Source organism: Tasmannia lanceolata, unplaced genomic scaffold, assembly GCF_043159265.1.
Source record: "Tasmannia lanceolata isolate RefF3 unplaced genomic scaffold, GAP_Taslan_0.1 ptg000013l, whole genome shotgun sequence".
Taxonomy (NCBI): domain Eukaryota; kingdom Viridiplantae; phylum Streptophyta; class Magnoliopsida; order Canellales; family Winteraceae; genus Tasmannia; species Tasmannia lanceolata.
This window is the reverse complement of record NW_027518690.1, coordinates 14,457,759-14,484,950: the sequence shown is the minus strand read 5'-3', so window position 1 is coordinate 14,484,950 and position 27,192 is coordinate 14,457,759. Positions and strand designations below refer to the sequence as shown.

General features: G+C 39.4%; 2 protein-coding genes across 2 annotated transcripts; one reads left to right on the top strand and one right to left on the bottom strand.

Annotated features, from left to right (window-relative positions):
* Positions 1-910: 910 nt before the first annotated feature.
* LOC143889867 (alpha-terpineol synthase, chloroplastic-like) lies at positions 911-10,355 on the top strand. The gene is made up of 7 exons (XM_077394244.1): positions 911-1,191; positions 1,423-1,684; positions 1,937-2,312; positions 2,516-2,734; positions 5,861-5,999; positions 6,118-6,366; positions 9,703-10,355. Exons 1-7 carry the CDS (start codon positions 970-972, stop codon positions 10,000-10,002), a joined length of 1,767 nt encoding a protein of 588 aa, XP_077250359.1. The 5' UTR covers positions 911-969; the 3' UTR covers positions 10,003-10,355.
* Positions 10,356-21,016: 10,661 nt separating this feature from the next.
* LOC143890994 (uncharacterized) lies at positions 21,017-23,743 on the bottom strand. The gene is made up of 3 exons (XM_077395655.1): positions 23,037-23,743; positions 21,989-22,928; positions 21,017-21,859 (listed from the first exon to the last, which is right to left on the bottom strand). The coding sequence occupies exons 1-3, from the start codon at positions 23,741-23,743 to the stop codon at positions 21,017-21,019; spliced, it is 2,490 nt and encodes an 829-aa protein (XP_077251770.1).
* Between the last annotated feature and the right edge of the window lie 3,449 nt (positions 23,744-27,192).

Below are 27,192 nucleotides of genomic sequence, written 5' to 3'. Positions count from 1 at the left end.
TCTTTTTCAATTTGAAGCATAATGTTTAGGCAAGAGACATTGAAAATGGTAAAGGGTGCTATTATCATCAATGGAGTAAAGTCCATTTAAACCTTCTTTTTAAAAGGCTGCTCATTTTGGAAAGCACCATAAGATTGACCGAAAATAACATCTCCACTAAAGTTAAAATTGGCTTTGAATATAATATCTCTTTAGTAGGTAGGATTTTTTTGGAAGCTCTATCATTTCAAGATTCAAGCTTCGTAGGTTTCCTCCTACAGTTTTTCAACTAGTAGAAAATAAGGTAGCCTCTATTTATTCAAAAGGAAAATGACCGGTCAATAATTCCTTGTTAGAAATATTGCTTGCATAACAAAAGAAAAGGCATGTGAGCCTCATCGTTTTGGACAGTTCCTATGGGGGACATTTTGGGTTATCGTATCTATAGAAAGGAGCCTTGCATGCTTGTGGGGGCGACCCTATGGGCATGCGGCGGCTGTCACGTGCGCCTTACCTCGAATTCTGGGTTCGGGGCGTGACAGTCGCGATGCACACGAATCGGTCTCAAAAAAACTAATAATATGATGCAGCAGAATCACGCTGATGGGCCAAGTTCTAACTAGAGGTTTTTAGAAATTGTGTTCTCATTACTTTTACTACCACAAACCAAGCTTATGGATTGGGAAATTCAAGCAAACCACGTACGGCTTCCCATGAAACAAACATTTCTTGCTATAGAAATATCTCGTGTTACAGGACATATTTTATCTTAGATTTTTTGTGGACCTTGTGGTGTATGGGTTGTACAGCCCATTCTTTTTCTAGTTTACTTTTAGATTTTTTGTGGTGTATGGAGTGGGCCATATATACTACTTTTTGAAAAAAAAAATATATGTATATATATATATATACTGGACCATATGGCCACAGGGTATGAAATCTCTATATAATCACATCATTACTAGCTCTCATATTCATTGCTAAAATACGATGGAACTTCCAGTGCTCTGCCTGTACAAACCTTGCTCCTTCTCACGCTTGCCACCTTCTCTTCTACATTCATCGATAGCTCGGACAAGTGTAAACAGGGCTAAGCACATAGCATGCACTCTAGGCACCCAAACGGTGGAGCCAATAAATCGTCGGTCAGTAAATTTCCAACAAAGCTTTGGGGATTTCGACTTCATTCAGTCACTCAAGAGTGATTACAAGGTGATTATTGCAATCCTTAGTGTTTTCTATCATTGATCCAATGTATGTGTATTTGTAGTAAATTGTTCGTTCATTATGTAATGTGTGTTAGAATGTATCATATTTAGTGAGATCTATCCATTGGGTTGTCCAGTTTGACTACTGCTGGCGAATGTATAGTTTCTTGTAGGTTTTGTGTAATCATCCTTCTTGATTAGTGAATAAATCCCATTTTCTCTTTAATCTTCACAGGGTGAAATGTATGAGAGACAGATCGAGAAGCTGAATCAAGATGTAAGGTGTTTGCTAAAAAAAGAAGACCAACCCTTGGCTCGATTGAAGCTGATTGATACCCTTCAACGCCTTGGCATTGGATATCACTTCAAGAATGAGATGAAGGAAGCACTAAGTATTATCTCCATTGATGATAACAACACGAGGATGAAGGACGACCTCTATGCAACGGCTCTCCGATTTAGGCTCCTTAGACAACATGGGTTTGAAGTCTCACCAGGTAAATATGCTCTCATGCGGTAAGAAACCGCTACGGGTGTGGCACGTTGGCTTAAAGTCATGGGTATGCTCCCCACTGACGCGAGTTCAAATCCCCCCGGCTTACCCAATGCACGTGGTTTACGGGTGAATGCGCGCATCAGTAGTAAGTTGTCCCGTCCTAAAAATTGGGGGGGGGGATACCCTGTCATAAAAAAAAAAAAAAGATTTAATACTGTGATCTCCAACTTTTTGTAGTGTTTGTGTCATACAGATGTTTTCAATGGCTTCATGGATGAGAAAGGCAACTTAATGGCATCTACATGTAAGGATGTAAAGGGGATGTTGAGCTTGTACGAAGCTTCGTACCTATCTTTCGACGGGGAGATATTCTTGGATGAAGCTAAAGCTTTCACGATCAGGCATCTCAAGGATGTTAATGAGAAGAAAGTAGGTAAGAACCTGAAAAGACATGTAGAGCATGCCTTGGAGCTTCCTTTCCATTGGAGGATGCCAAGGTTAGAGGCTAGGTGGTACATAGAAACATATGTTGGAGAAGAAGACATGAACCCTTTGTTATTTGAGTTTGCTAAGTTGGATTACAACATGGTGCAAGCCATACACCAGACCAATGTTAAAGCAATGTCTGGGTAAGTGCATACGAGATATCATTCCCGTAAAAATTTAATGGATATGTCTGTAGCTTTATAAGGTACTTCTGAAAGAAGTTAACATTGCTCTTATTTGTGACACTTATGTCTTAGGTGGTGGAGGAATTTGGAACTTGGTAAGCTTTATAAGGTACTTCTGAAAGAAGTTAACATTGCTCTCATTTGTGACACTTATGTCTTAGGTGGTGGAGGAATTTGGAACTTGGTAAGCACTTGAGCTTCGCTAGAGACCGTTTGATGGAGAGCTTTCTATGGGGTCTTGGAACTATGTCAGAACCTGAGTTTGGACCAAGTAGAAAGGCGATAACGAAATGTCTTCAACTAATAACAACAATTGATGATGTCTATGATATCTATGGTTCAATGGAGGAACTAGAGCTCTTTACAGATGTTGTTGATAGGTGATCTTTGTGTGTGTGTGTGTGTGTAATCCCACATATATATTTATCTGGTCCATCGGCTAGTAACACAATGGGTCCACATTTTTCGTGTGATGCAAACCATTCATTTGATGGGTCATGACATAGATAGGGTGTGCCCAAAAAATCAACTCCATAGGACCATCCTAACCATTCATTTGTAGAGGTTATAATGGACAGGTATAAACCTCGACAAACCTGTCCATTTTAAACCTCCACAAATCGAAGGGCTATGATCCTATGGAGCTGATTTTTTGGCACACCCTATCCATGTTAGGGCCCATCAAATGAATGGTTTGGACCACCCAAGCAACATGGGCCCCACTCTGTTTTTGGTTGATGGACCATGTAAGTTATCTAGTCGAGTGGCCAGAAAAACTTTTCCCTATATATATATATATATATATATATATATATATATATATATATATATAGAGAGAGAGAGAGAGAGAGAGAGAGAGAGAGAGAACGGTTCCTACACACGTGTGGATAAGTTATCTACACACTAGCTTAAAATACAGTGGGGGCCACATTATTTGGGTGATCCAAACCATTCGGCAAAAAATGGACTAATTTGTGAAGGTTTAAAGACATCCATTTTACCTCGACAAATCGTAGGGTTGGGATGATCCTATGGATCTGATTTCTTTTAGACACCCTATCTATGTGAGGGCCTTTAAAATGGATGGCTTGGATCACCCAAACAATGTGGGCTCCCACTATATTTTAAGCTAGTGTGTAGAAAACTCTCTACACATGTGTAGAAACCGTTTTCTCATATCTAATACTTTATAGCAGAAGAGAAAATGGAGAGTTATTGTCCATTTAACACGTCGATGTAGATGATTTTGACGTTTTTGCCCCTCCTCACATATTTTTACATGCTATCTATGGAGGGTAAAATCATAATCTACATCTGCAAAGTACCGACACAGGGTACCTGTCTATGACAATTACGAGAAAAAACTACCAAGAAGAGCTAAAGACATAAGACAATGACGAAAGAACTACTTTATATTACTCATGTAGGACACTTGCAAAATATTAACGGATTTCAGGCACCTGAAGAGCAACAACAATTATGCAAACCTCTATCGATTGGAGGGCTAGGATCAACCTATGGAAATGATTTTACGGGCACAACCGATTGATGTTGTGTTCCATCACATGGACGGCTTGGATCAACCTATAAAGCCACATAATTTCAATCTTACCCCCCTCCTTTATGCTTTTTTAATAAAAAATCTATAGGGTGATCTTAACCATCCGATTTAAGAGGAACAACATATTATGGAAACCTCTATAGATTGGAGGGCTCGGATCAACCTATGCAAATGATTTTTAGGGCACAACCTATTTATGTTGTGTTCCATCACATGGACGGTTTGGATCAACCTATGATGTGGTCCGTACAGCTCTTTGTCGGCCCGTGCATTGCACGGGGTTTTTTTACTAGTTTATATATATATATATATATATATATATATATTAACTAGGAAGAAAAGCCCAGGCTTTTTTTAATTTTGTGAAAAATCTGTGGAATTAACACCTCACTTTTTTTTTTACTTTTTCTAACAAAGGCACCCATTCAACCCACATATTTTCAATCCTACCCCCTCCTTTACGCTTTTAACAAAGGCACCCATTAAAGCCACATAATTTCAATCCTACCCCCCTCCTTTGTTAAAAAGCATTAGAAAATATAAAAAGCATATATTTTAAAAAAAAGTATATGATAGTTTCTTTATTTATTTTTAGCTACTTTTTTACTTATTTTATCTACAAATTTTTTAAATAACGTTTTTTTTTTAAAAATCATACACTTTTTTTTGGCCCTGTCGTGCATTTTTTTTATTTTTTTTACACAAAAATTAATTAGAAAATTTTGTATCATATACTTTTTTTTTCTCCGTATCGTGCATCTTTTTTCTTTACACAAAAAGTAATTAGAAAACTCTTTCTTTTGCATTTTTTTCATTACTTGGTAGCGGTTATGCATACTTTTTTGCTTATTGTTTCTACATATTTTTAACTAATTTTTTTTTGGTATAATAGTCTTTTTTTGCCGTGTCATGCATCGCACGTCGGGTATTACTAGTATATATCTATATAGCAGAAGAGAAAATAAGAGAATTATTTGAATTTCTCCCAAAATTCTATGAGAATCACACATCACTTTTTTTTATTTTTTTTAACAAAGGCACCCATTCAACCCCCATATTTTCAATCCTACCCCCTCCTTTATGATTTTTAACAAAGGCACCCATTAAAGCCACATAATTTCAATCCTACTCCCCTCCTTTATGCTTTGTTAATAAAAAATCTATAGGGTGATCTTAACCATCCGATTTAAGAGGAACAACATATTATGGAAACCTCTATAGAATGGAGGGCTCGGATAAGCATATGGAAATGATTTTTGGAGCACAACCTATTTATGTTGTGTTCCATCACATGGACAGTTTGGATCAACTTCTGATGTGGTATGTACAGTTCTTTGTCGGCCGGTTTTTTACAAGTGTGTGTGTGTATATATATATATATATATATATATATAGGGAAAGGTGTGCGTACTCGGTCGAGTAGATAAGCTTATCTACTCGGTCTGGTTAAAAACAGTGGGGGCCCACATTTTTTGGGTGATCCAAACCATTCATTTGAAAGGCCCTTACCTAGATAGGGTGTCCACCAAAAATCAGCCCCATAGGATCATCCTAACCCATGCAACAGTGAAGGGAAAAATGGGAAAAAATGGACAAACACAGCTTGTCAACAAATCTGCCCATTTTTCCCTCCGTTGTTGGATGGGTTAGGATGATCCTATGGGGCTGATTTTTCGTGGACACCTTATCTAGGTAAGGGCCTTTCAAATGAATGGTTTGGATCACCCAAAAAATGTGGGCCCCCACTGTTTTTAACCCGACCGAGTAGATAAGCTTATCTACTCGACCGAGTACGCACACCTTTCCCATATATATATATATATATATATATATATATATATATATATAGGATTTGCTATACATATATTTATATTTTGTCAATATTCGATGACCGTATTTCTTGTCTAGTTCTAATATTAGAAACATTTGGTGGATTTTTTTGCAGATGGGATGTTAACGCCTTGGAAAAACTTCCAAATTATATGAAGATATGTTTTATAGCTCTCTTCAACACTATCAACGAAATGGCTTATGAAACCTTAAAAGATCAGGGATGGGAAATCACTCGGAACCTAAAGAAACTGGTGATACATTCATTCTTTATCTAGTCAAGTTAATTTTCACTCTTTGATAATGCAACTCATTTCATTATCATATTTGTAAGTGTTCAACATATCTATTGAGAGGCTTTGTTTAATTTAGTGGGCAGATTTATGCAAAGCATACCTTGTGGAGGCAAAATGGTATTACAGTGGATACGTGCCTACGCTTGATGAGTATCTTAACAATGGATGGATTTCGATATCAGGGTCACTCATGGTATCACACGGCTATATAGTAGCAAAACCGAAGATAACAAAGGAAACACTTGAATGCATAGACAACTATCCGAATCTTCTACGCTGGTCAAATATGATTTTTCGGCTTTGCAATGATTTGGGGACTTCAACGGTACATTAGCTACACTTTGGCCCTATTGAATTTGGATTTTGAGAATTATTTTTTAGTCCAAAACTGATTATATATGTCACGCCCCGAACCCAAAATCAGGGGTCTGGCGCACGTGAGAGCCGCCGTACACCGGTAGGGTCGCCCCCACAAGCATGCAAGGCTTCTTCACAACCAACTATTCTCAATATTTAGAAAGACTAATAAAAGCGGAAATTTTAGTCTCAATTAAAGCTCAAACGAAATACATATATAGGTCCAAAAGTCTAAATCCACAATAAAATAACAAATGCTTCTAAACTGGAAATAATGAAAGAAAGCAAGAAATGTCTTAGGTTCCAATCCAAGTGCTTGAATTCCTCAGCAAGTCTACTGCCGCTCCCTGTATCTGAAAATTATTAAACCACATAATGAGCTAACAGCCCAGCCGGTTTTCCAAATCCAAGTCAGCTAATAGGAAAACAAAAACATGCTGGTGCGGAAAAGAAGTAACATGCCATAAAATTTAGCCAATGCAGAAATTTATAAGAAGCAAGAAAATCATTTCTACATAAGTTACATAAGAAAAATACATTCTTTTACCGAAAACGGTTCCAACCACTCGGTTATGCAGTTTTCTACTTTGAAATCAATGACAGAGAATATATATTTTCAATCACTTGGTTTTGCAGTTTTCCATTTAGAAAAGAAATACTTAACAGTCTTCTCTGTGGCCAATTTCCAACCTTATTGGCAAGTAGCGTAACCCAAGGCGAACACTCGTTCGCAGGACTCACAGGTCCTAAAGCGCGCAATATCATAATATCAATAGCCAGAGGACTCCCTACTGGCCGCCCGAGATCAACCTTATGGGCAAATAAACTCGACCGGTCTACGTGATCACGTCCAGTGTACTCCCCCACTGGCAGGTTGGGCACTAGATCCCCACCAGAGATCAACCTTACTGGCGGAATCCATTCCATACCAAGACTGTATACAAATATAGAGAAAAGCAATTTAATGTTTTCAATACCGTGCCATAAATTTTGAAGACATTTCAAACCATTGGGAGCTCCCCCGTTCCAAACCATTGAAACCATATCATATATAGAATGCTTTTCAATAGTGTTTCATGAATTTGAGTTTCCAAGAACATGTTAGTCACAAAAACTCTTTTTTTGTATAAATAAGGAAGCATGTAAGACTAAAAACATTTCATGGATAATGACAATTCAACCATTTAGTATGACATGCTAAAAGATACAGTGAGAAACCTTTTCAAAACAAGTTCCACAAAATGAACTGTAATAAAAGCTTGCAACAAATCTAAATATATGCAAATATACGTAATACACTGACATAGGGTAGGATCACCTACTTTAAGCGTAACCTCCAGAAATTTCCTTTTGAAAGGTTGAGGCCAAGACCCAAGAGTAGATCCTTCTAAACAGTAGAGAGACGAGAAGTAGTGTAAATTCTACAATCCTTTGTCTGCAGACATAACTCCTAGCCCGAGAAATATGGACAGAAGATGGTTACGGATCCTTGAAAACAAATGGGGCAGTGGGTATCTTCAACGCTAGACTCTTGACGTGATCTACTTGGCAACAAAGGGCAACAAATAAAACAGTTGTTCTAGGCTTAACACATGAAGTAAGGGAAAGGATTTTAAGGGACAATTTGATCTTTCAGGGGAGGTTTAGGTAGCTAAGGCATATGATGGTTCAAACTCTATGCTGGATTTTGCGGAAGAACATGCAATGAAGACCTATAGGACTTCGATCCGAGAAGCAACAATAAAATGAACCCACGACAGCCCATGCACTCCCTTTTTTTTGTGTGTGTGTGTTAAAAGAAGCCCAATAGTCAAAGCCAATTCCCACAAGAGAAATAATCTTCACATGATCAACGAACTGCCCCTGATCAAGGAGGCTCACGGTAGAGACTCGACTGAAAATTAATTAATCATCAAGAATAGGTGATTCCATCAAGATATTCATCTCATATGATTAGGAAGAACTCCCTTCTACATCTAAATTCAAAACTAAAAGAAACAGTACCTCAAGCAATTCTTGGATGAGTTTTATGATCTTCAAAGGAAGTAATCCATTAGCCCTTTAATGAGATGACCACCCCACAACTTCCATCGTTCACGAGCATTTGATGTCTTCAAATGTAAAAATGGATGAATGAATTCTCTCAATGTGTTTCCAAAAGCAAACTCTGCCTTCCTAATCTGTCAATACATATATAGAGGAATAGATTTATGTTACAATTGTTAGCCGAATGAGAAAGAATCTTGGCACTCCAAATTGGTAGGTTGTAATTGTATTGCCATGAGTAAATGGGTCAATGAAGGAAACTTGCCTATGACCGACCATTCCAACTTTAATTTCTAGCTATATCAGCCCAAAAATCCTAAATGGAAGTTACTTCCAATAAGGGATAGAGAGGTGAAAGATTACTAAAAAAAATGGAATCTCATCCCACATGAAAATAGTAACATGCCACTCCAATTAGCTTAGAATCTTCTCCTTTCTAATTTGCCCAAATGCCCAATTGATTCTTACTGGAATTAGTCCAATTTGTGGTTCACATGCCCTCTTTATAAGGAAAACATCCAAAAGAAAGTTGACCGACCCACATATAAATAGTAACTTTGCTTTCCCAAACATATTCTTACTATGTAAATCATGTTCCACTTCTTATATTGGATACAAATCCAAAGAAAACTAGGCTTCTTATAATAGACCCAGTCTCATTCGATAGAATAAAATACCATAGCAATAATTTAGAAATAAGATGTGCTATTTGACTCTAATCTCAACCATCCAAACATCCATATTACTCATCTATTTAACTGATAATAACACCCCATTTCAAAGATCATATCATAAGCTCAATTGTGATATCAACACCCATTCCAAGCAATTAATCCTAATCTCAATATTGGTAACGACACCCATTAGAGAAATAGAAAAAAAAGGCTATAAGTTCAATTTGATATTAACACCCATTTCAAGTAGTTAAAACATGTTCAAGCATTGGGGCTGGGTGTTACAATATATTTTACCAAAAATTAAAGCCATGAGTCCAAAACTGATTATTGGACTCATATTTGATTACCATTTTCATTCCAATAATCAATTTTAGACTCGATATAATTCTAAAAATCCAATATCAATTGGGCCTAAATGCTATTTGTAGTCAAATTATCAGTTTTGAACTCAAAATCAATTCTTAAAATCCAAAACTAGTAGGGCCTTAGTAATCATATTTCTTCAACCATATGTTGATTGAATGTTGCACTATTTAAATCACTAACTTTATTGTATATGTATATTTGTTTCAACAATGTAGGCAGAGCTAGAGAGAGGTGATGTTTCCAAATCTATTCAATGTTACATGCATGAAACTGGCGCTACTGAAGAAGTTGCTCGTGAACATATAAGAGATCTAATTAATGATTTCTGGAAGAAGCTGAATAAAGAGACTCTATCTTGTTCTCCACTTTCCGAGCCTTTCATCAGTGCGGCATTGGATAATGCAAGGGTTTCCCAATGCTTTTACCAATTCAGTGATGGATTTGGTGTTCCAAACAATGAAACCAAAGAGCGAGCTATATTATTATTGGCTGAACCCATTTCGGTTAAGGAATAATAAGATTGGATTGGTCTATGTAGATGATATGGCTTGGTATCAAATTCATAATAGTATTGTCTATGCTATTGTCTATGCAGTATGAAGTCTGAGCAGTATGCATTGTCTTGGGTTCGGGTATGCCCGTTCCAATCTTCCTTAATATTTTGTATTGTAGTATGGGACTCCTGGTCCTGTCTACCTTCTATATTAATGGATTCTATGTTGCTTTTCAAAAAAAAATTCATAATAGTGATTATCAGAATATACTCAATGTATTATTACTTATATGAATTACGAACTTGATATCAGGAGATATGTCACGCCCCGAACCTAATGGTTATCAGAAAATACTCAATGTATTATTATTTATATGAATTACAAACGTGAAGTGCCGCACAATTGCAAATAACTCACAGACATGCAAGGCTATAGTAGCCAGCAGCCACATTGGCTAACTTACTTCATTAACGATTAAATAGTCAAACAATCCATAGTGTCAACCTTTGAATCCCTAAAATGATGACGAACAACCAATAAAGTCATCTCACCCAAGCCTAATAAAGTAATGAAATTGTTACAGGATCCCTATCAGTACTCACGAAAATAAAAGAAAAATGTAACTAATCAAATAATCCCGATGCGCCTATCCTCCACGCCTCCTGACTCCATCCTAAGTCAGCTCTCAGGATCTGTAAAATGTTATCAATGGGGTGAGCCGGCGTCCAATATGTTTCTAAGTGGATATATCCTTAGCGGATCCAAGCATGCCGAGAAAAACATAAGGCCAATGCATAAATAAACATATATGCAATGTGAGACAGGTAAATCCGAAAACCATCATGGTATAATTGTTGTACAAGTATCCAATGCTCATGAGACCTTTGCTTCCTCAAGCCGAGTGAAGCAAGCGACACAGCTGTAATGAATGACCATGCACAAACACCGCATGGATACCCAAGTTACGGACCCACGGTCCTTAATATTCATATACGAAGGGTATACAACCCATGCACTTTATGGCACGCCCACCACGTATCAGGTATACCGTCCATGCTGTTTATGGCACGCCCAAAGCAACCCATGAATATTGATATCCAGATACTGAGGGTATAACTCCCACAAAGGATTTCTCTTACTTGAAACAGTAGATGAGCTGATCAGTTCAAAATGTTCACGGAAAAAAGAGATGGCATGGACGCGATAAGAAGATGAACCTACATGACTGGATGATCCTACACTGATGTTGAGGCGTCTCCCCCACCACAGAAGAGATTCTGACAGCCGCTCGGACTCCGCATCAAGCCCGCCGCTGTCGGACCTGACCTGCCTGGCCGAATGATGGAGCTAGTCTCCAAGACGACCTATATGCAGAAGAAAATGAAAGAGATCAATCACAGACATGGGAGTTCATGAAGGATAAAAATCCGGCGGACGGCTAACGTTTCTTCAGCAAGCCTCCCTTCACGGAAAAGTTCATCCTGGCTCCCTCCCTCCAAGGTTCAAGATTTCGTACATGGATAAGTATGATGGGGCAACAGATGTTGTTGACCAACTGGAAACTTTCAAGACTATGATGTTGCTACACGGAGCTCCAGTTGAAGTCATATGCCACGCTTGCCGGGAGTTTTAGTCGTCAGTTCGTCCATCACTTCCTAAGCAGCAGATGACATCTGAAGATAGCAGCCTCTCTGATGGCCATGACAGTACGGCAGGGACGAATTGCTTAAGAAGTTCATCGGGAAGTCCTAGGAATCCCGAATTTAGACCCTTCGGCCGCTATGAACATAGGGGCGGTCGGTTGGAAAATAAATGCAAGTCTCGTGAGGAGAAGATGGAGGCAGGTAAGCTGGGATTGAACCCACGATCTCAAGGTTGAGATCCGAAGCCTCAACCATCGAACTATATGCCCAATCCCTTTCTATTAGCAAAATAAAGTTACCTGAAGTGTGCTCAGTGTTTTAAAATATGAGTCTATCTAGAAAAAAATTAGGGCCCGTTTGGATGCCGAGAAGATTTTGATTTGGAATTTTCACATTTGCAGACCTTTTTGCGTTGACATTGGATCCCAATCAAATCCTTGAATTTCCAAGACTGACAGTGAAAAAAATCAGATTTCCAAATAAGCTGTGGAAATAAGAAATTGGAAATCAACAAATGTTGCAGTTTCCTTCACCCTCTTGGCTCCTCAACCTCTCCCTGCAACAAGAATTACCCCCTTCCCTCTATGTCTCCCTCAACATGAGCTGGCAGACCTATTCATTTTGTACTGAAAACTCAATTCCAAATCCAAATACAAAATCTGAGGTATCCAAACGGGGCCTTAGGGATTTCTTTTTCCGAAATTCTTACAACTTATATGCTGAGAGCCAATATAGTTCGACTAGGGGGTGCAAGTTTGGCCTTGTCAGCCCTGACCCGCCCTGAGCCCGAACAAGGTCTGTGCTGGATTCTCCAACCCTGAGGGACGGGTCAGGGTTCATTTTTTAGGCCCTGACTCAGGGTCGGGTCGGGTTCAGGGTTAATACCTCAGGTCAGCCCGACCCGGCCGGACTCTAAGTTTTCTATTGTAGAATTGAACCATCTGTGCATGTTTCTTTTGCTAATGTTTTCTATTATCTTGGATTGATTTTTCTTTAGATTATTATTATTAATTGTCTCTGCTACCCGTCATTTTGTTGAAGTCATATTGTCTTATTTTGTTCCCCTTCTCTGTTTATTGAACATTTTGTTCTATATGATATGTGGTTGCTTTATTTTTGGCACTCTTATCAGGTATTTGCATTAGGGCCAATCAGGGCCAGCCCGGCCCAATCAGGGCCAATTAGGGCGGGCCAGGGCAGCGCTGACCCCTATGGGGAGGGCAAATGGGTTGAGGTTTTTCGGCCTTGACTCAGGGTCAGGATGGGTCAAAGCCGAGATAATGGCATCCAGGGTTGCGCTAGGGTTTTGAAAAACTCGACCCAACCCGACCCTGTTGCAGCCCTAAGTTCGACCATGCTACAAAATCCGCTAGAGATTCCTAACCATTGAATTTCGGAGTCCTTAATCGATGGACAAAAACAAAAATGGGTCCCGCACACAATACAAAAGACTCCACAAATTGTTGGGCTGGAATCATTTGTTGCGAAGTATTTTTAAGGTATGTCCCATTCATATCAAGGTCCAACATATGAAAACAATTTGTATCATTGAAGAGGTGGGACTGAATATTTCTCAAAGCTCCATCAACAAGGGCATGCAAATGGATAGTTAGAATGAAATATCAACTGATCCACGTTCAAAGTGCAAAAGATCATTATTCAAAGTGTTAGATTCGTCCCACAATTGCAGATCTTTTACAGCCAACTTACCTAGACATAATATATTCACTCCCTTTTTTCTTCTCCGGGCCACCCTCTTGTAGCGTAAAAAGAGTAGTCATAAATTAACTAGAAGGGGTGGCCTGAAAAAAAAAAGGAGACAAATATATCATGCACATCCCAGAAGAGGGGGAAAGGGAGGAATGGCATTTGAGCAGTCGCCATTAGATGACAACATAAGACAAGTGCACCCTCGAGATGAAGAATCTATTCTCAACTAAGTCAAGAATATCCCCAATTCCCTCACATAGAGATTTTTTTTTTAAAAATCCTATTAAATTAGGAAAAAATGAAAAGATACAGTCACTATTATATTATATGGGATTTGCTAGGCAATTTTGCGGAATGCCATTTCGTGGCTCACTTTGCCAGAAACAACAGCCATACAGGCTCAATTTTACGCATAATTTGTCTTATTCCATTGAGGTAACTGTTGTCTCCTGCAAAAGTGAGCCCCCAAATGGCTTTCTGCTAAATTGCCTAGCAAATCCCATATTATGTAAACGTAAATTTACTTTTTAAAAAGGAAAATGATGGGGGACGCATCATTTTCTTGGGCGGGTGCCGGTTGGGAAACTAGTTTCCCCGACTAGCAGGGTTGAAGGCTCCGGGAGATGTTTCTGTCACAACAATTATTTATTTCAGGGTACCTCGTCTCTTGAAAAAAAAAAAGAAGAAGAAGAAGAAGAAAAGGTGTGGGGAAAAATGATAAGAACAGGTACTTGTGACCCCAGCTATCGATATGGTTTTCCACCAGTGCAACAGGGAGCGATACATGGAACCTCATACCATGAATGAAAAGCTCCCCTATACTATACTATGCACTGCAAGAAAGCATTTCTTTCTCAATTCCACATCAGTAAGGGGAGGAATTCGAAAATGTTTCCAAAACATGATGGAAAAAATTGGGGAAACGTTTCCGAAACGTATGGGAAGCGCATGAGAAACATATGAGAAACTTAGGTGAAACATGTGTGAAACCTTGAGAAACGTATGGAAAACTCGTAGAAAACGTACGTAAAAAGTGTGGGAAACATGTGTGAAACTTACGAAAATTGTTTTGGAAAAAAGCACACCAAAAAATTGTGGAATACATATTAAAAAGGAAAAAATAGCATATATTGTAAGGAAAAATAAAAATAAGAAATATTCAAATAGTAATTTGAAATTAACAAATTTTAAATTTACAAAACCATATATTCCGTGTTTTCCTTGTATTTCACGTGTTTTCATTTGTGTTTCTGTATCATTTCCGAAATGTTTCTAATGTGCTTCCTAAGGCGTTTCTCATTTGATTTTCTATCGTTTCCTCATTTCTCCTCTATTTATTCTCCATATTTTCCATTTCCGTTTCACGTTTCGCTTACCGAATTCGTCTCCTACCTTAGTAACTATGGTCTCAAATAACCTTTTCTAGTATTGACAGTGCACCTTTATAGGTGTATGCAATTTCATCAAAGATTTAATAGTTTAAAATGATCATTAATGCCTGATTGGGAGGTCTGTTATGAAGCTTCCTGAAATGTGTGCGTCGTTCTAGCAGCTTTGTGTTAGAAATTAAAGATTTCTCAATCGTTCTTCTCTGTCCTCATCTCGCAAACAAATATAAAATAATTTATAATGGTAAGTGAAGCATCCACCCCCTTTTATTTTACTTTGGACAGCCACCTTGCTATTAGAAATAAATCCATTGGAATAGAGGAAGTCGGTAAAAAGGTTCCTCGATGGTCATATAATTGATGTATCTATGACCTCAGAGGGACTGATTTACTTCATATGGGAAGGATTCAATGGGCCTGATTGCCATGTACACTCTGGAGGCGGCCGTCCCATGTAAAGAAGGAGGAATTTATCATTTCCCTTAGGCACTGTTTGGATTGCAAGAAAATTATTTCTACAGGAAAAATTAATTTTTTTAATGATAAAAAAGGGCTGCTAGTAAAATTATCCTTGAGAAATTTTTTTCTTTCCACAATTTCGAGAGAAATAATATGATCATGGTTAATTTAGAGGGATATTATGACAAATCCAAGGTACCTAAGTAAAAATTTAGTAGGGTTGGTTCAAGTTGTATTTTTCTTTCACATAGTGAAAGATCATTCACATCTGGAGAGAGGCAAATGAGTCGGCGGATTTCCTCTCAAAAGTGGGATGTCCCTGCAAAGGGGAAGATACCCCGGTCTCATCCCTCCCTTCTTCCCTTCTGAAAGTTGTAAAATTCTTTGGGAATTCCCTTCACTCGGATGTAATTCTTTCTTTGTTTTTGGAATTTATCCGGTAGGCCGGGGTCTGCCTAACCCCAGCTTACCCATCAAAAGAAAAAAAGAGAGTTGTATTTCTTTGTAAAATGAGTAGAAAATTTTAGAAATATTTTTCCTTTCCAAACTTTACCAAAAAATATTCCTGAAATATTCCAAAAGGATTAATAAAAATTAAAAGGAAGAATTGTGAATGGGGACACATACACTTTTGAAAAATTGTTAGAGGGACGAAATGGGGGTTATCAAGTCTCTAAAAGGGGTTTAACAACCCTCTTAATGGGGTTAACGAGCTCTCAAAAGGGGGTTATCAACCCTCTTTAACAATTTTTCAAAATTGTGTCCCCTCCTTCACAATTCTTGTATTTTAGGGACCTCCATTGGCAATTTTTCCAAACTAAAACCTTATTTCATTCACAAGAAACATACGTCACCGGATTCCGTATTATGTATCAAGTACCAACTGATAATAAATGATTCCTAAATCAACGAATTTGCCACTCCCCTAATGCTCTCTATAAATTTCCTTTCTTTCACCCGCTCAAGTATGCACCTACCCAATTCTAAGCTCTTTGGATCCATCTCAATTCCAAGATGCAAGAGGAGAAGCCGACGAAGGTGAAGAAGGGATGGCTAACAGTGAGGATTGGTTTGGAAGACGAAGAAGGCAGTTTCAAAAGATTCATGATCCCTATATCTTACCTCTATCACCCTCAATTCAAGAAGCTCCTCGAAAACGCCCAAGAGGTTTATGGATTCCACACAACGGGGCCTCTCCGGCTCCCATGTTCGGTCGACGTTTTCCTTCACTTGAGGTGGCTCATTGAGCGAGAGCCGCACCACCACCACGACCACCACCACCATTCCTTCTCTTTCCACTCCTGTTGAAAGGATGATACAAACCTTTCATTTGTTGAGGAGCGACGTATATAAGATGTACATAGCGGATCATCTATGTATGATGATCCTAACCCTCCGATTTATAGAGGTTTTTGTAATGTGCATTGGAGGGTTAGGATCATCCTATGGAGATGATCTGTGTGGGTACACTGTATTTACATCGTGACCCAACAAATGAACGGTTTGGATCATCCTTTGAAGTGGGTCCCACTATACTTTTTGAAAAAAATAATGTACTTCACGCTTGACTCCCATATAAAATCTTTGATTAATAACCTTCTTATAGATGTTTTCTCCCATAGTCAAAGACTTTTTGTAGTTTCAATGTGAAAAAATAATCTTACTCATCAATCATTAGCGAAATTTTGTGGATGTATAGAAGCGAACTTCTCAAATTTGCTTTTTTTTTATGGGTAAAGGCTTTAGAATTAATTGGTTATTAAGAAAATTATATGAAAATTCGTTGGGGCATGAGCGTGACCCACCTTGTCCATGAAAATTTTCTAAAGGATTCATTAGCCGACCCCAACTAGTTTGGGACAGAGGTTTAGTTGAGTTGAGCAAGGAAATTATTTCCGCACTTCATTGTTTTAATTATTACTCTCACCTATTTATTTTACACTTATATAAACATCAAGAGGCACAAGTGTTTTGTAAAGTTAGGATAGACCAAATCCATAAGGCGTGCCCATAGACCAAAATGACCCCTCAGGTCGAAGGCCGTATCCAAGGGTCCTGTCTGATAGAATAACCTTATCCAAATCATTGTCGACAAGTTATTCTGTAAATTGATCTGTTGAGTGCGTGATCCATTCATTGCAAGCATTCCACCAACTTAGAGTCAACAACTCCAGTGACTTAGATAAGCCACCCCAATGCGTGTATGTAAGGAGTTTTGATGATGGTTGTGTACAGGTACGAGATGTACATTCTCATCCCCAGCCAGGAACATTCTAGGTCTGCAAAGAATCAAAAGGTCATATCTCCCCGCCATATAATCTCTATCTGCATGACCAATCTTACGTTGCTACCTAAGGACAAATGTGTGTCTAGAAGCACATCACACACTCCAATAAAGTATCCAATAAATGTCACAAAACAATAAAATAATGGTTTCAATAGAACAACAACTGGATTTTAAGGCATACACTCTAACACAGTCGAATGGCCATGGCGTGGTCGCCCGGACCCCTAAGGCAATATTTTTTAAAAATTCCAGAAGGCTTACAACAATCAAGTGGATGCCCGCGGTCGACCGGCCCTAGCCCCGTGGTCGACTGGGAAACTAATTGTAATTTTTTTGAGTTAACAAAGAAGTTGCAGCGGTCGACTCGGTTTAACTCATTTTTGAGATCACCAATCATTGGAGTGCTATAACTTCTTCATTTCTCGACAGAATTAAGGAAGGTTTGACTCGTAGGAAAGCTTGTGGTATGAGGTTCCTAATGAGCCCCAACAAACTCACCGAACTCTGCCTGATGGTGAAAAACGAAAAAGGAATTCCTCAAAATAAACCCTAACTGTTACAAATCAATATACTATCGTGGTTTAACACGAAAATCATGATCTATGTCTATTCCTACCCTGATTCAAGCTCTCTGGTGCTTGGAACGATCTCCGGATGCTCAGAGATCTCCAAAGCAATTTCTCTTTATTTTAAGGTTTTTTAATGGAGAATTAACATGTCATTAGTATTCATACTAATTACCAATAACCCCTAATACAGAAATTTTTTCAATCTGCCTAATATACCCCTAGGCTCAAACGAAATTACGTGTAGGGTATTTCAAGGGAAGGTCATGCTTCTCTCAATCCATATTATAACATAATTAGGGTTATACTATATACCCAACAGTGCTGTGACTTTTGTTAGTTCTATCTTGGCTGGGTGTGGTTTGTTTTTGCCTTAGATTCCATTTCTGCATGTTATGTTCATGTGGTGGATTCTTTCTGCGTTCTGTCCGAGACTCCGAGGTAAGGGCCCTAGTCCTTTACTTTGTTTTATCTAAAGAAATACTCTTTGGGGTCTGCCCCGGGACCTTATCTTCCGAGCTAAAAAAACTAAGAGCTTTGTCGCTAGGTTATCAGCTGATGGGACATAAATATGGCGCTACTCCCAAATCTCGCCACGTGTCGTCCATGCACCAATGGAGCCTAACCATCATGAAGAAAGGTGCTGATAAACGGCAAGACCATACGATTACGACACGTGTCACCTTCTCACCGTCCAAGCCTCATCATCACAAATTATGGAAGGGATTATCCAGCGAAGCCACGCGCGCCGTCAAAACAGGAGAACGGCCCAATCCTGCAAAGGAAGGTTTTCTCTCCATAATGATGAAAAGTTCCGCACGCCACCCCTTAAAAGGGGGAGAAGGGAAGAAGAAGATAGATTTTGGGCATCTCGCTCAAGACAATGGGAAAAGAAAGAAAGAGGCAAGGCAACAACAGAAGAGGTTGGGAGCTTAATCTCACTCTCCCTGTTAGTCCCCTCCGACCCATCCACCCATACCCCCAAGAAAAGATCCCGAGCCTCGGCCTTGGTAAACCTGACCAAACCCTCGTCTCTTCTCGCTGTTTAACTTTCTCAAACGCTTCCTGGCATTCATCATTCCACTTCTTCGAGGAATTCTTCTTTAAAAGCTTAAAAATTGGTTCACATGTCATAGTTAAATGAGATATGAACCTTCTCAAGTATTGAACTTTTTCAAGGAAACCTCTGATCTGCTTTTCTGTTTTTGGCGGTTCCATTTCCTGGATTGCCTTGATCTTCTGAGGATCCACCTCAATTCCTCTTTCACTGACCATAAATCCAAGGAGTTTCCCTGATGTAACTCCAAATACACACTTGTTTGGATTTAGGCGAAACTGATATTTCTTGATTCTCTCAAAGAATTTTCTCAAGGCAATTGTATGATCCGGTCTAGTCTTTGCTTTAACGATCATGTCATCTACATAGACCTCGACTTCTTTGTGAATCATATCATGAAGAAGAGTGGTCGCAGCCCTCTGATAAGTCGCACCAGCATTCTTTAAACCAAACGGCATCACTCTGTAGCAGTAAGTACCCCACTGAGTAATGAACGCTGTTTTCATCATGTCTTCGGGTGCCATCTTGATCTGGTTATATCCCGAGAACCCATCCATAAAGGATAACAGAGCATGTCCAGCAGTATTATCCACCAGGAGATCAATGTTCGGCAATGAAAAATCGTCCTTTGGACTTGCTTTGTTCAGGTCTCGAAAATCAACACACATTCGAACCTTCCCATCCTTCTTGGGCACTGGTACTACATTAGCGAGCCATTCAGGGTATTCAACCACTTGGATGAATTTCACCTCTAGGAGCTTCTTGACTTCTTCATAAAGTTTCAACTCCCATTCAGTTTTGAGTTTTCGGAGTTTTTGCTTCTTTGGATTAATGCCAGGGATTAAGGGTAATTTGTGCTGAACAATCTCCTCACTTAATCCTGGCATGTCATCATAAGACCAAGCAAAAACCTCCTTGAACTCTTTAAGTAAAGAGATTAATTCTTTGCGCTCCTCAGGAGATAAAGTTTTGCCAATCCTTATTTCCCGAATTAAGGTTTCATCACCAATATTCACGATTTCAATTTCCTCTTCAAGTGGTTTTGCTCGGCGACTCTCCTCCTGTTGAATCATGTGTTTGATTTCAGGGGAAGTTTCGTCGGTATCCTCATCAGAGGGGAAGTCTTGATTATCATTATTATTATCAGATTTTAAAGCAGATTCAGTAGATGAAACAGAAACAGGAATGTACACAGAAGAAAACTCATTTATTTCATTGAAAGTAGAATTGAATACATCCAATGACGAATGGCCCACATCAGGCTTTACAATGGACTCATGAAATGTATTTACAGACTCAAATGATAGGTTGACATCAGTATCAACCGATTCAAACAAATGCAAAGAAGAAACGCCAGGCTCATTAGCAAAAACAGCCTCCAACTCGACTTCACTAGGAGAAATGGACTTATCTTTGGCCTCAGAAACAGACTTGACCTCTACAGTACCTGCATTAAAAGAATCATTAGAAATGGAAGACCCTGAATTAGACTCAGAGAATGACACATACTTATAAACAACTGACTCTTTTGAGGGAGAATGACAGGACTGAAAAGTAACCTGAGGTAGGACCTGAGAGGTCCAGTTAGTCAAAGGTCCATCAGCCGGGGTAATAAGGTGAGTGGGATTCAGTATGAGAGGGCTCTTGCTGATCACGGCCACAGTTTGTGACCTCTCATGAAAAAGAGAGTTCAGTGCATCCGGCTCCATTGTATCTGCCCAATCTGTTTCAGTATCTGTTTCAGCTCTTGTGCCCTGTAGGCTCATCAGCTCATCATCAAGTTTTAAGTCAAAGAAGATCTCAAAGCCCGGCAGCCACTGCCCAGTAGATTCATCTTTCCATGTTTCAGCAAAGCCACAGAATGGGATATCAGATCCTTCTTTGCGGAACCTCCCATTCATAGTCAGATCAAATGGTCCCATCGGCTAGTCTACACCTCTGCGGCGACACTCTGCCCATTTCATCATATATCGTTTCATTTCTTTGATCTCTGCCCTGGTTGGTTCATACCCAAGTCCAAATAAACCATTAAAGGTCTTGAACACTGGCCACTCAGTCATACCTTGATGGTATCTGCCAAGTCCTGCCCCTGGGATATAACCCTGTAGACGTATCATCCTGACTACGTTCGAATTGGTACTGCTTAAGAAAAAGATTTCTTCATTCATCGCTTCCTTAACAGTTATAGTCGCCACTTCCAAGGAGAAACCAGTCATACTAATATCTCTCTCCTTTCCCACAGTCAATTCTTGCGAAATCTGACCCACTTCCAAATCCGGGTCTCCTTTAACCGTGACCACCTTATGGTTCAGAATGAATTTTAATTTTTGATGTAAGGTGGATGGAACAGCTCCAACCTTATGTAACCAAGGACGCCCCAAGAGCAACAAAAAGGAGGCTTTAATATTTAACACTTGGAATTCGATATCAAATTCTTCTCCTCCTATCAGTACCTCTGTGACTAGAGTCCCGATCACATCTCTTCTGGTCCCATCATAAGCCAGAATACCTTGGTCAGAAGGGACAAAGCTCTCAGGTCCGAAACCAAGGGTAGTCGTTGTACTAAGAGGGCATACATTCAGTGCAGATCCATTATCAATAAGGACCTCGGGTACCTTCTTCTTATTACAAACGACAGTAATTCGTAGCGGCTTCGTATGGTCCTTCCCCTCTGGGGGCAAATCACTGTCTGCGAACGAAAGAGTCTTCGCTGCTTTAGCCAAAGAAACTACACTGACAAGCTCGTCAGGAGTTATCTCAACAGACACCTGGGCAGAGTTCAACTCTTTCAACATCACTTTCCGGTGTTTTGAAGATGACATCAAAAGACCCCAAACAGAGATGTTTGCTTGGGTTTTCTTCAACTGTTTCAGAAGATTATCATCTTCTTCATTCACCACAAGCCGATTCTGCCTCTGGCCATCAGCAGCCCTTGCTATCTCAGCCGGATTGTCAACACTCAACTCAGGAGGTTTAAAGACTCGCCCTCCTCTGGTCATGTGACGCATCTCGTCACATTGATCATCCAGCAGTAACAGCTCATCGTCATCCATACTTAAAATGTAAGGAATTTTGATATCTTCTTGTTCAAAGTCATCCATTTCTAAAACGTATGCAGCCTTCTTTCCTTTCCCCATGTCATCATTATGAGGAAGATACGATTGAGATGAAGAGGACTCCGCAATCTCTATGTCACTGAATGACAAAACATAGGGCTGCTTCCCTTTCACATCTTGAAGTTCTTCTTCATCAAACTCTAAAACATAGGTGTTATCTGTCATGATAGCACATATAAGGGCAGAGGGATCAAGGATGGGCTCATCACAAAAAATGGCATTAGCTGTAGGAGGAGGAGCAGCACGATGATTCGGGAGGGGATTCTGAGTAATATTCGGCCCTTTAATTGAGAGCTCATCCTTATCAATCAGATTTTGAATTGCATGCTTCAAGGCGAGGCAATTTTCAGTCAAATGGCCAGAATTCCTGTGATACTCACAATGTTGATCTAGCCTCCAGTATGGTGGTAATGGATTTGGCACAGGTTTCAGATCCGGAAGCTTTATCTTTTTGTCCCTCACCAGCTTTTTCAATATCATCGGTAAAGGATAAGGGAGGGGATCGAATTGTCTGAAAACATTTTTTCTTACCAGTCTAGCCACCTCAGCGACAGCCTTGACCTCTGGTCTGAAAGCCGGCTTGAAATAGTTCATTGTATGAACTTCTTTAGGTGGGGCCATAGGCCTTTTGCCTTCCCGCACATCAGACAGTGCCTTTGCTCTAAGCCCCTTGGCTATAGCATCTTCCGTCTGGGTGCCAGTTTTAATCAAATGGTCAAAACTGGGATAATGCTGGGGTGCAATGAAATGGAAGTATTGTGGAGACAGACTTTTGATCACCAATTTGATCTGATCTTCTTCTGGCATCCTCTGACTCAACTGAGCAGACTTGCGCCTCCAGCGCCTGATAAACAACGTAAAAGTCTCTTGGGGACCTTGCTTCAGTTGTTTTAAATCTCTCTTCGTTATCTCGATCCCTTCTTCCATTGAAAACTGCTCAACAAACAGGTTCGATATATCGTCCAAAGATCTGGTTTCTTTAGGCTTTAACCTCAGAAACCACTTCTTAGCTATTCCTATGAGAGACATGGGAAATAGCTGAGCCATTTGTTCACGGCTCAACCCATGCTGCTGAGAGAGGGTTATGAACCATCTGACATGGTTTCTGGGGCACCCAGTGCCATCATATCTATCATAATCTGGTGCTTTGAACTTCGGCGGCAAAGTAACAGTGGGAGTCTCAAAGTACTCAGAAATGTCGAATCTTTTCGGCCCCTGGAACTTCATGTTTTCAATGTCCTTGGCCATCTTCTGACACATATTGAATAACTCATTCTCCCTATTTGTCTGCGGAGCACAATACTCTTCAGCATATTGGCCCTCGTCGAGGTCAATCTCCTCAGCAGGCACATGAGGTCTATTGGGAGCAGGAAATGCAGAAGGAGTAGGCTGGATGACAGGCGCTCTAGAAGTAGAGGTCTTGTCAGTATTTTGGGATTTTAGGACGGCCATTTCCTCTTTCAATCCCGAGATATCTCGAGACATGTTTCTCAACATCTCCTGAATGATCACCATGGGATCAGTCAAATCAGCCATTTGGTCAGACTCAAATGAGTTAGATAACTCAAGGGTAGGAGATAAAGATTCTCTGGATGATATAGGTGAGTCAAAATGACGGACAAGTCTAGAGACAGAAGAAGGTCTAGACCAAGTAGGTTTAGACTGGTTATCTTTTGATGGAGCGATGGTTGCTCTCTTTCAGAATCCTGAATGGAAATTAACATATTAGATTAAATGAATGATGAGTGAAATAAGACATTCTGAGCAAATAAAGATAAGAGAAAAACAAACACACTTTCATTGATAAAATTTGAATTGTGATTACAACATATGACAATACGAATCTCTGATCACAATTTGGATAAGAAGATTGACAAATAAAAAGGAAATACAGAAATCAAGATAATCAAAACAGATATGGAATTTCAAAACTCTTCAATCCGAGCTCTCCTGCTTGCAGGCTCTTCCAATATTTCATCACGTCGGGCTTGGGATGATAAACTGAACCTCCTTTCCATATTTTTGTTTCCCCAAGCAGCCACAATGGATCTGATAAGATCAGGAGTGAGATCTTCACAAAGAGGAGGGACTACAGCTCCGGGAGGACATAAAATTCCCGTAACCTGATAGAGAAATCTCATGGGTGCATAAAAAGATGATTTCTCAAGACCCATGAGGTAAACAAACGGATGTGGGTAAGTGCTAGTGAAAATTTGGAAGCACGAATGACTCACCCAACGAAACTGGCTCCACTCTACATGTTGCGCCATTCATCAATAGACTGAGGTTGATTGGCGATTGGTTTCCATGTACGGAATTTTTTCAGGGTATACGGATTTTGGTTTTGTCGCTGAAGAAATTGAAGCTTTTCACCAAGCCAGACATACAACAACTTTACACACCCACAAAAATTGTCTTTGATCTCTTGGGAAGCAATAAGATCTAGTCCCAAGAAGGTCTCTGCTAACATGGTGGGTATAGGATTCCTCCCCTCATTAATCTAATCTACTACTCTTAATAGGGTCAAAGATGCAACGTGGGAGTTTCCGCGAAGAACGTGTCGTGCGAAGACCATAAAGATTAAAGCGCTACGTCGACAATCTTGAAAACGAGAATTAGTAGGATCGACGTTTTTGGAAAAGAGCTTAATCAAGTCTTGAATTTTTACGCACTTATCCGTTAGACACGGCAGAGCATCCACAGTTTCATTTTTGAATAGTTTGCAAAACAGATTAAGAGGAGATTCTATCCTTGAAGGTTTGATCCAGAGTCCCTCAGATGGGAGCTCTAGCAGGGCACACCAATCCTCAAATATGGGACAGAGTTCAAAACGACCAAATTTGAATACATGAAGAACAGGATCCCAAAGTCCAGCGGCTGCTTGGAGAAACTTCCAATTTATATCCTGTAGACACCCCATTTTGACCGGACCCAAGTTCGCTATGCTTGGGCGAAATCCCGTTCAATCATTTCCGCCATGTTTCGCACTTTTCCGTTAAGTGTTGAGAGAGATTATTCCCAAGAATCCGAACAAGAGAGAATTTGGATCCGATTGATGGGCCCGTCTTGAGCATTTGTTTAGATTTGGATCAAACAGGGTGGCCCGCACATTGTTTTAGTGAAAAATGAGTTTTGAACCTACTTCGATCCAACACCTAAAGATGATCATCAAGAGAACGGTCAAGATCTCAGAGAAGTCGTTTTAACAACCAATTTTGTTTCGATCATCAGGTTGAGTTACTCGGATCAGCCCATTGAAATGATTTAGGAGGACACAACCTACTTAGGTAGGGGACCCATCAATTGGATGGTCTGGATCGTCATAGAGGAATGATTTAAGGGGGCACAACCAATTTACATTGCGACCCACCATTTGAACGGTCAAGATCATCAATTGTCGCCCATCAAATGGACGGTTCGGATCATCAAATGGGAGTGATTTAAAAATGGGGTAACATATTCACATTTTGATCTATTGGATGGTTTGGATCAGCCCATAGGATTGATTAGTGGAGCACAAATTAAATCACATCGCAGCCCACTATTTGAACGGTCAAGATCATCAATTGTCGCCCATCAAATGGACGGTTCGGATCATCAAATAGGAGTGATTTAAAAATGGGGTAACATATTCACATTTTGATCTATTGGATGGCTTGGATCAGCCCATAGGATTGATTAGCGGAGCACAAATTAAATCACATTGTCGCCCATCAAATGAACGGTTCCGATCATACTTTGGAGTGGGGCATATGATTTTATGCACAATTGGGAATTTGGTCACATATGGGACCCATTTGGGTTATCTTTTACCTACTCAAAAGAACTTTAAAAAACATGCATGGGGCCACACACATGTCAAAATTCAATGTCCACAATGGTGGCCACCTACCATGGAATATGTCCACAATGGTGGCCACCTACCATGGAATAAGTCCACAATGGTGGCCACCACCCTCCCATTCCTTTGCTATAAATGGTTCAATGAGGGTGAGTAAGAGGGAGGGAGAACTCATTTCTCTTCTATCATGTGTTCTAACAAAGTTGCTATGAGGGGTTGAAAAGAAAAAAAAAGAAAAGAAACAAGAAAAGAAGAAAAAGAAACAAAAAAGAAGCAAAAAGAGAAAGAAAGCGGAAGCGATCGCACGGAGGCGGAATTTTTGAGTTTTTCGGCTCTCGGATTCGGCGAGGATTTCGATCACAGGTAGGTACACCGTTCTCGGAATTTTTTTTAGAATTATTTGGTATATTTTCGGATTTTTGCATGATTTTTAACAAAGAAAACTAAACGATATACTAAACAGATTCCAAAAATAATGAAATTTCGTGAGAAAATAATATGATAATGATACATTCTACCATGAATTTGTGAGAATTTTTGGATTTTGTTTGGTATATTATTTTACGCATTCTTTGAAAATTATCAGATTTTGGGAGAATTGTTACTGACGTCAAATCACAGATAAAATTCTCCAAAGTTTTACAGTAGTCTTAAATTCTATACTTCTTGCTTCTGTAAAATTTTCAAGTGATTTGGATCTTGTTTCATATGAGCTGTAGTGTTAATTCATAATCTGGTTTGAAATTTGAAAAATCCGAAACTGATAGTAAATAGTTTTCTAAATTCATGGAAATCTCACAGCATGCTATTTTCACTTATCTCTTACTACTGTAGAAATTTCATGGAATTTAGATATCTATTTCTAGTAGTTTATGTGTTATTTTTGCAATCTGGTTAATTAATTTTTAAATCCATATTAAATATGAGTTTAATGTAAAAATCTGTAAAAATCTTCCAGTAAATTACATCTCATCATATCTTGTTGGTGGAGAAGTTTCAACTCATTTCGAGTTCGTTTGCAACAGCTTCACTTGTAAAATCACTCATATGGTTAAAAATTGGTAAAATCCATTAAAAAAATAAAAATTAAGTGAAAATCATCTTAAAATCTCTAAAGCACCTTCATCTTTGTGTGTGTTTGGGA

What these genes read in the sequence shown, in the direction of transcription:
- LOC143889867 (XM_077394244.1), top strand. Translation starts at nt 970, where the DNA reads ATGGAACTTCCAGTGCTCTGCCTGTACAAACCTTGCTCCTTCTCACGC. An exon ending in CACTCAAGAGTGATTACAAG is followed by an intron (nt 1,192 to 1,422) that starts GTGATTATTGCA and finishes TAATCTTCACAG; the next exon opens with GGTGAAATGTATGAGAGACA. An exon ending in CTCGGAACCTAAAGAAACTG is followed by an intron (nt 6,000 to 6,117) that starts GTGATACATTCA and finishes TGTTTAATTTAG; the next exon opens with TGGGCAGATTTATGCAAAGC.
- LOC143890994 (XM_077395655.1), bottom strand. Translation starts at nt 23,743, where the DNA reads ATGGCTGATTTGACTGATCCCATGGTGATCATTCAGGAGATGTTGAGA. An exon ending in ATCAGGCGCTGGAGGCGCAA is followed by an intron (nt 22,929 to 23,036) that starts GTCTGCTCAGTT and finishes GCATTATCCCAG; the next exon opens with TTTTGACCATTTGATTAAAA. An exon ending in AGAGGCAGAATCGGCTTGTG is followed by an intron (nt 21,860 to 21,988) that starts GTGAATGAAGAA and finishes AACTCTGCCCAG; the next exon opens with GTGTCTGTTGAGATAACTCC.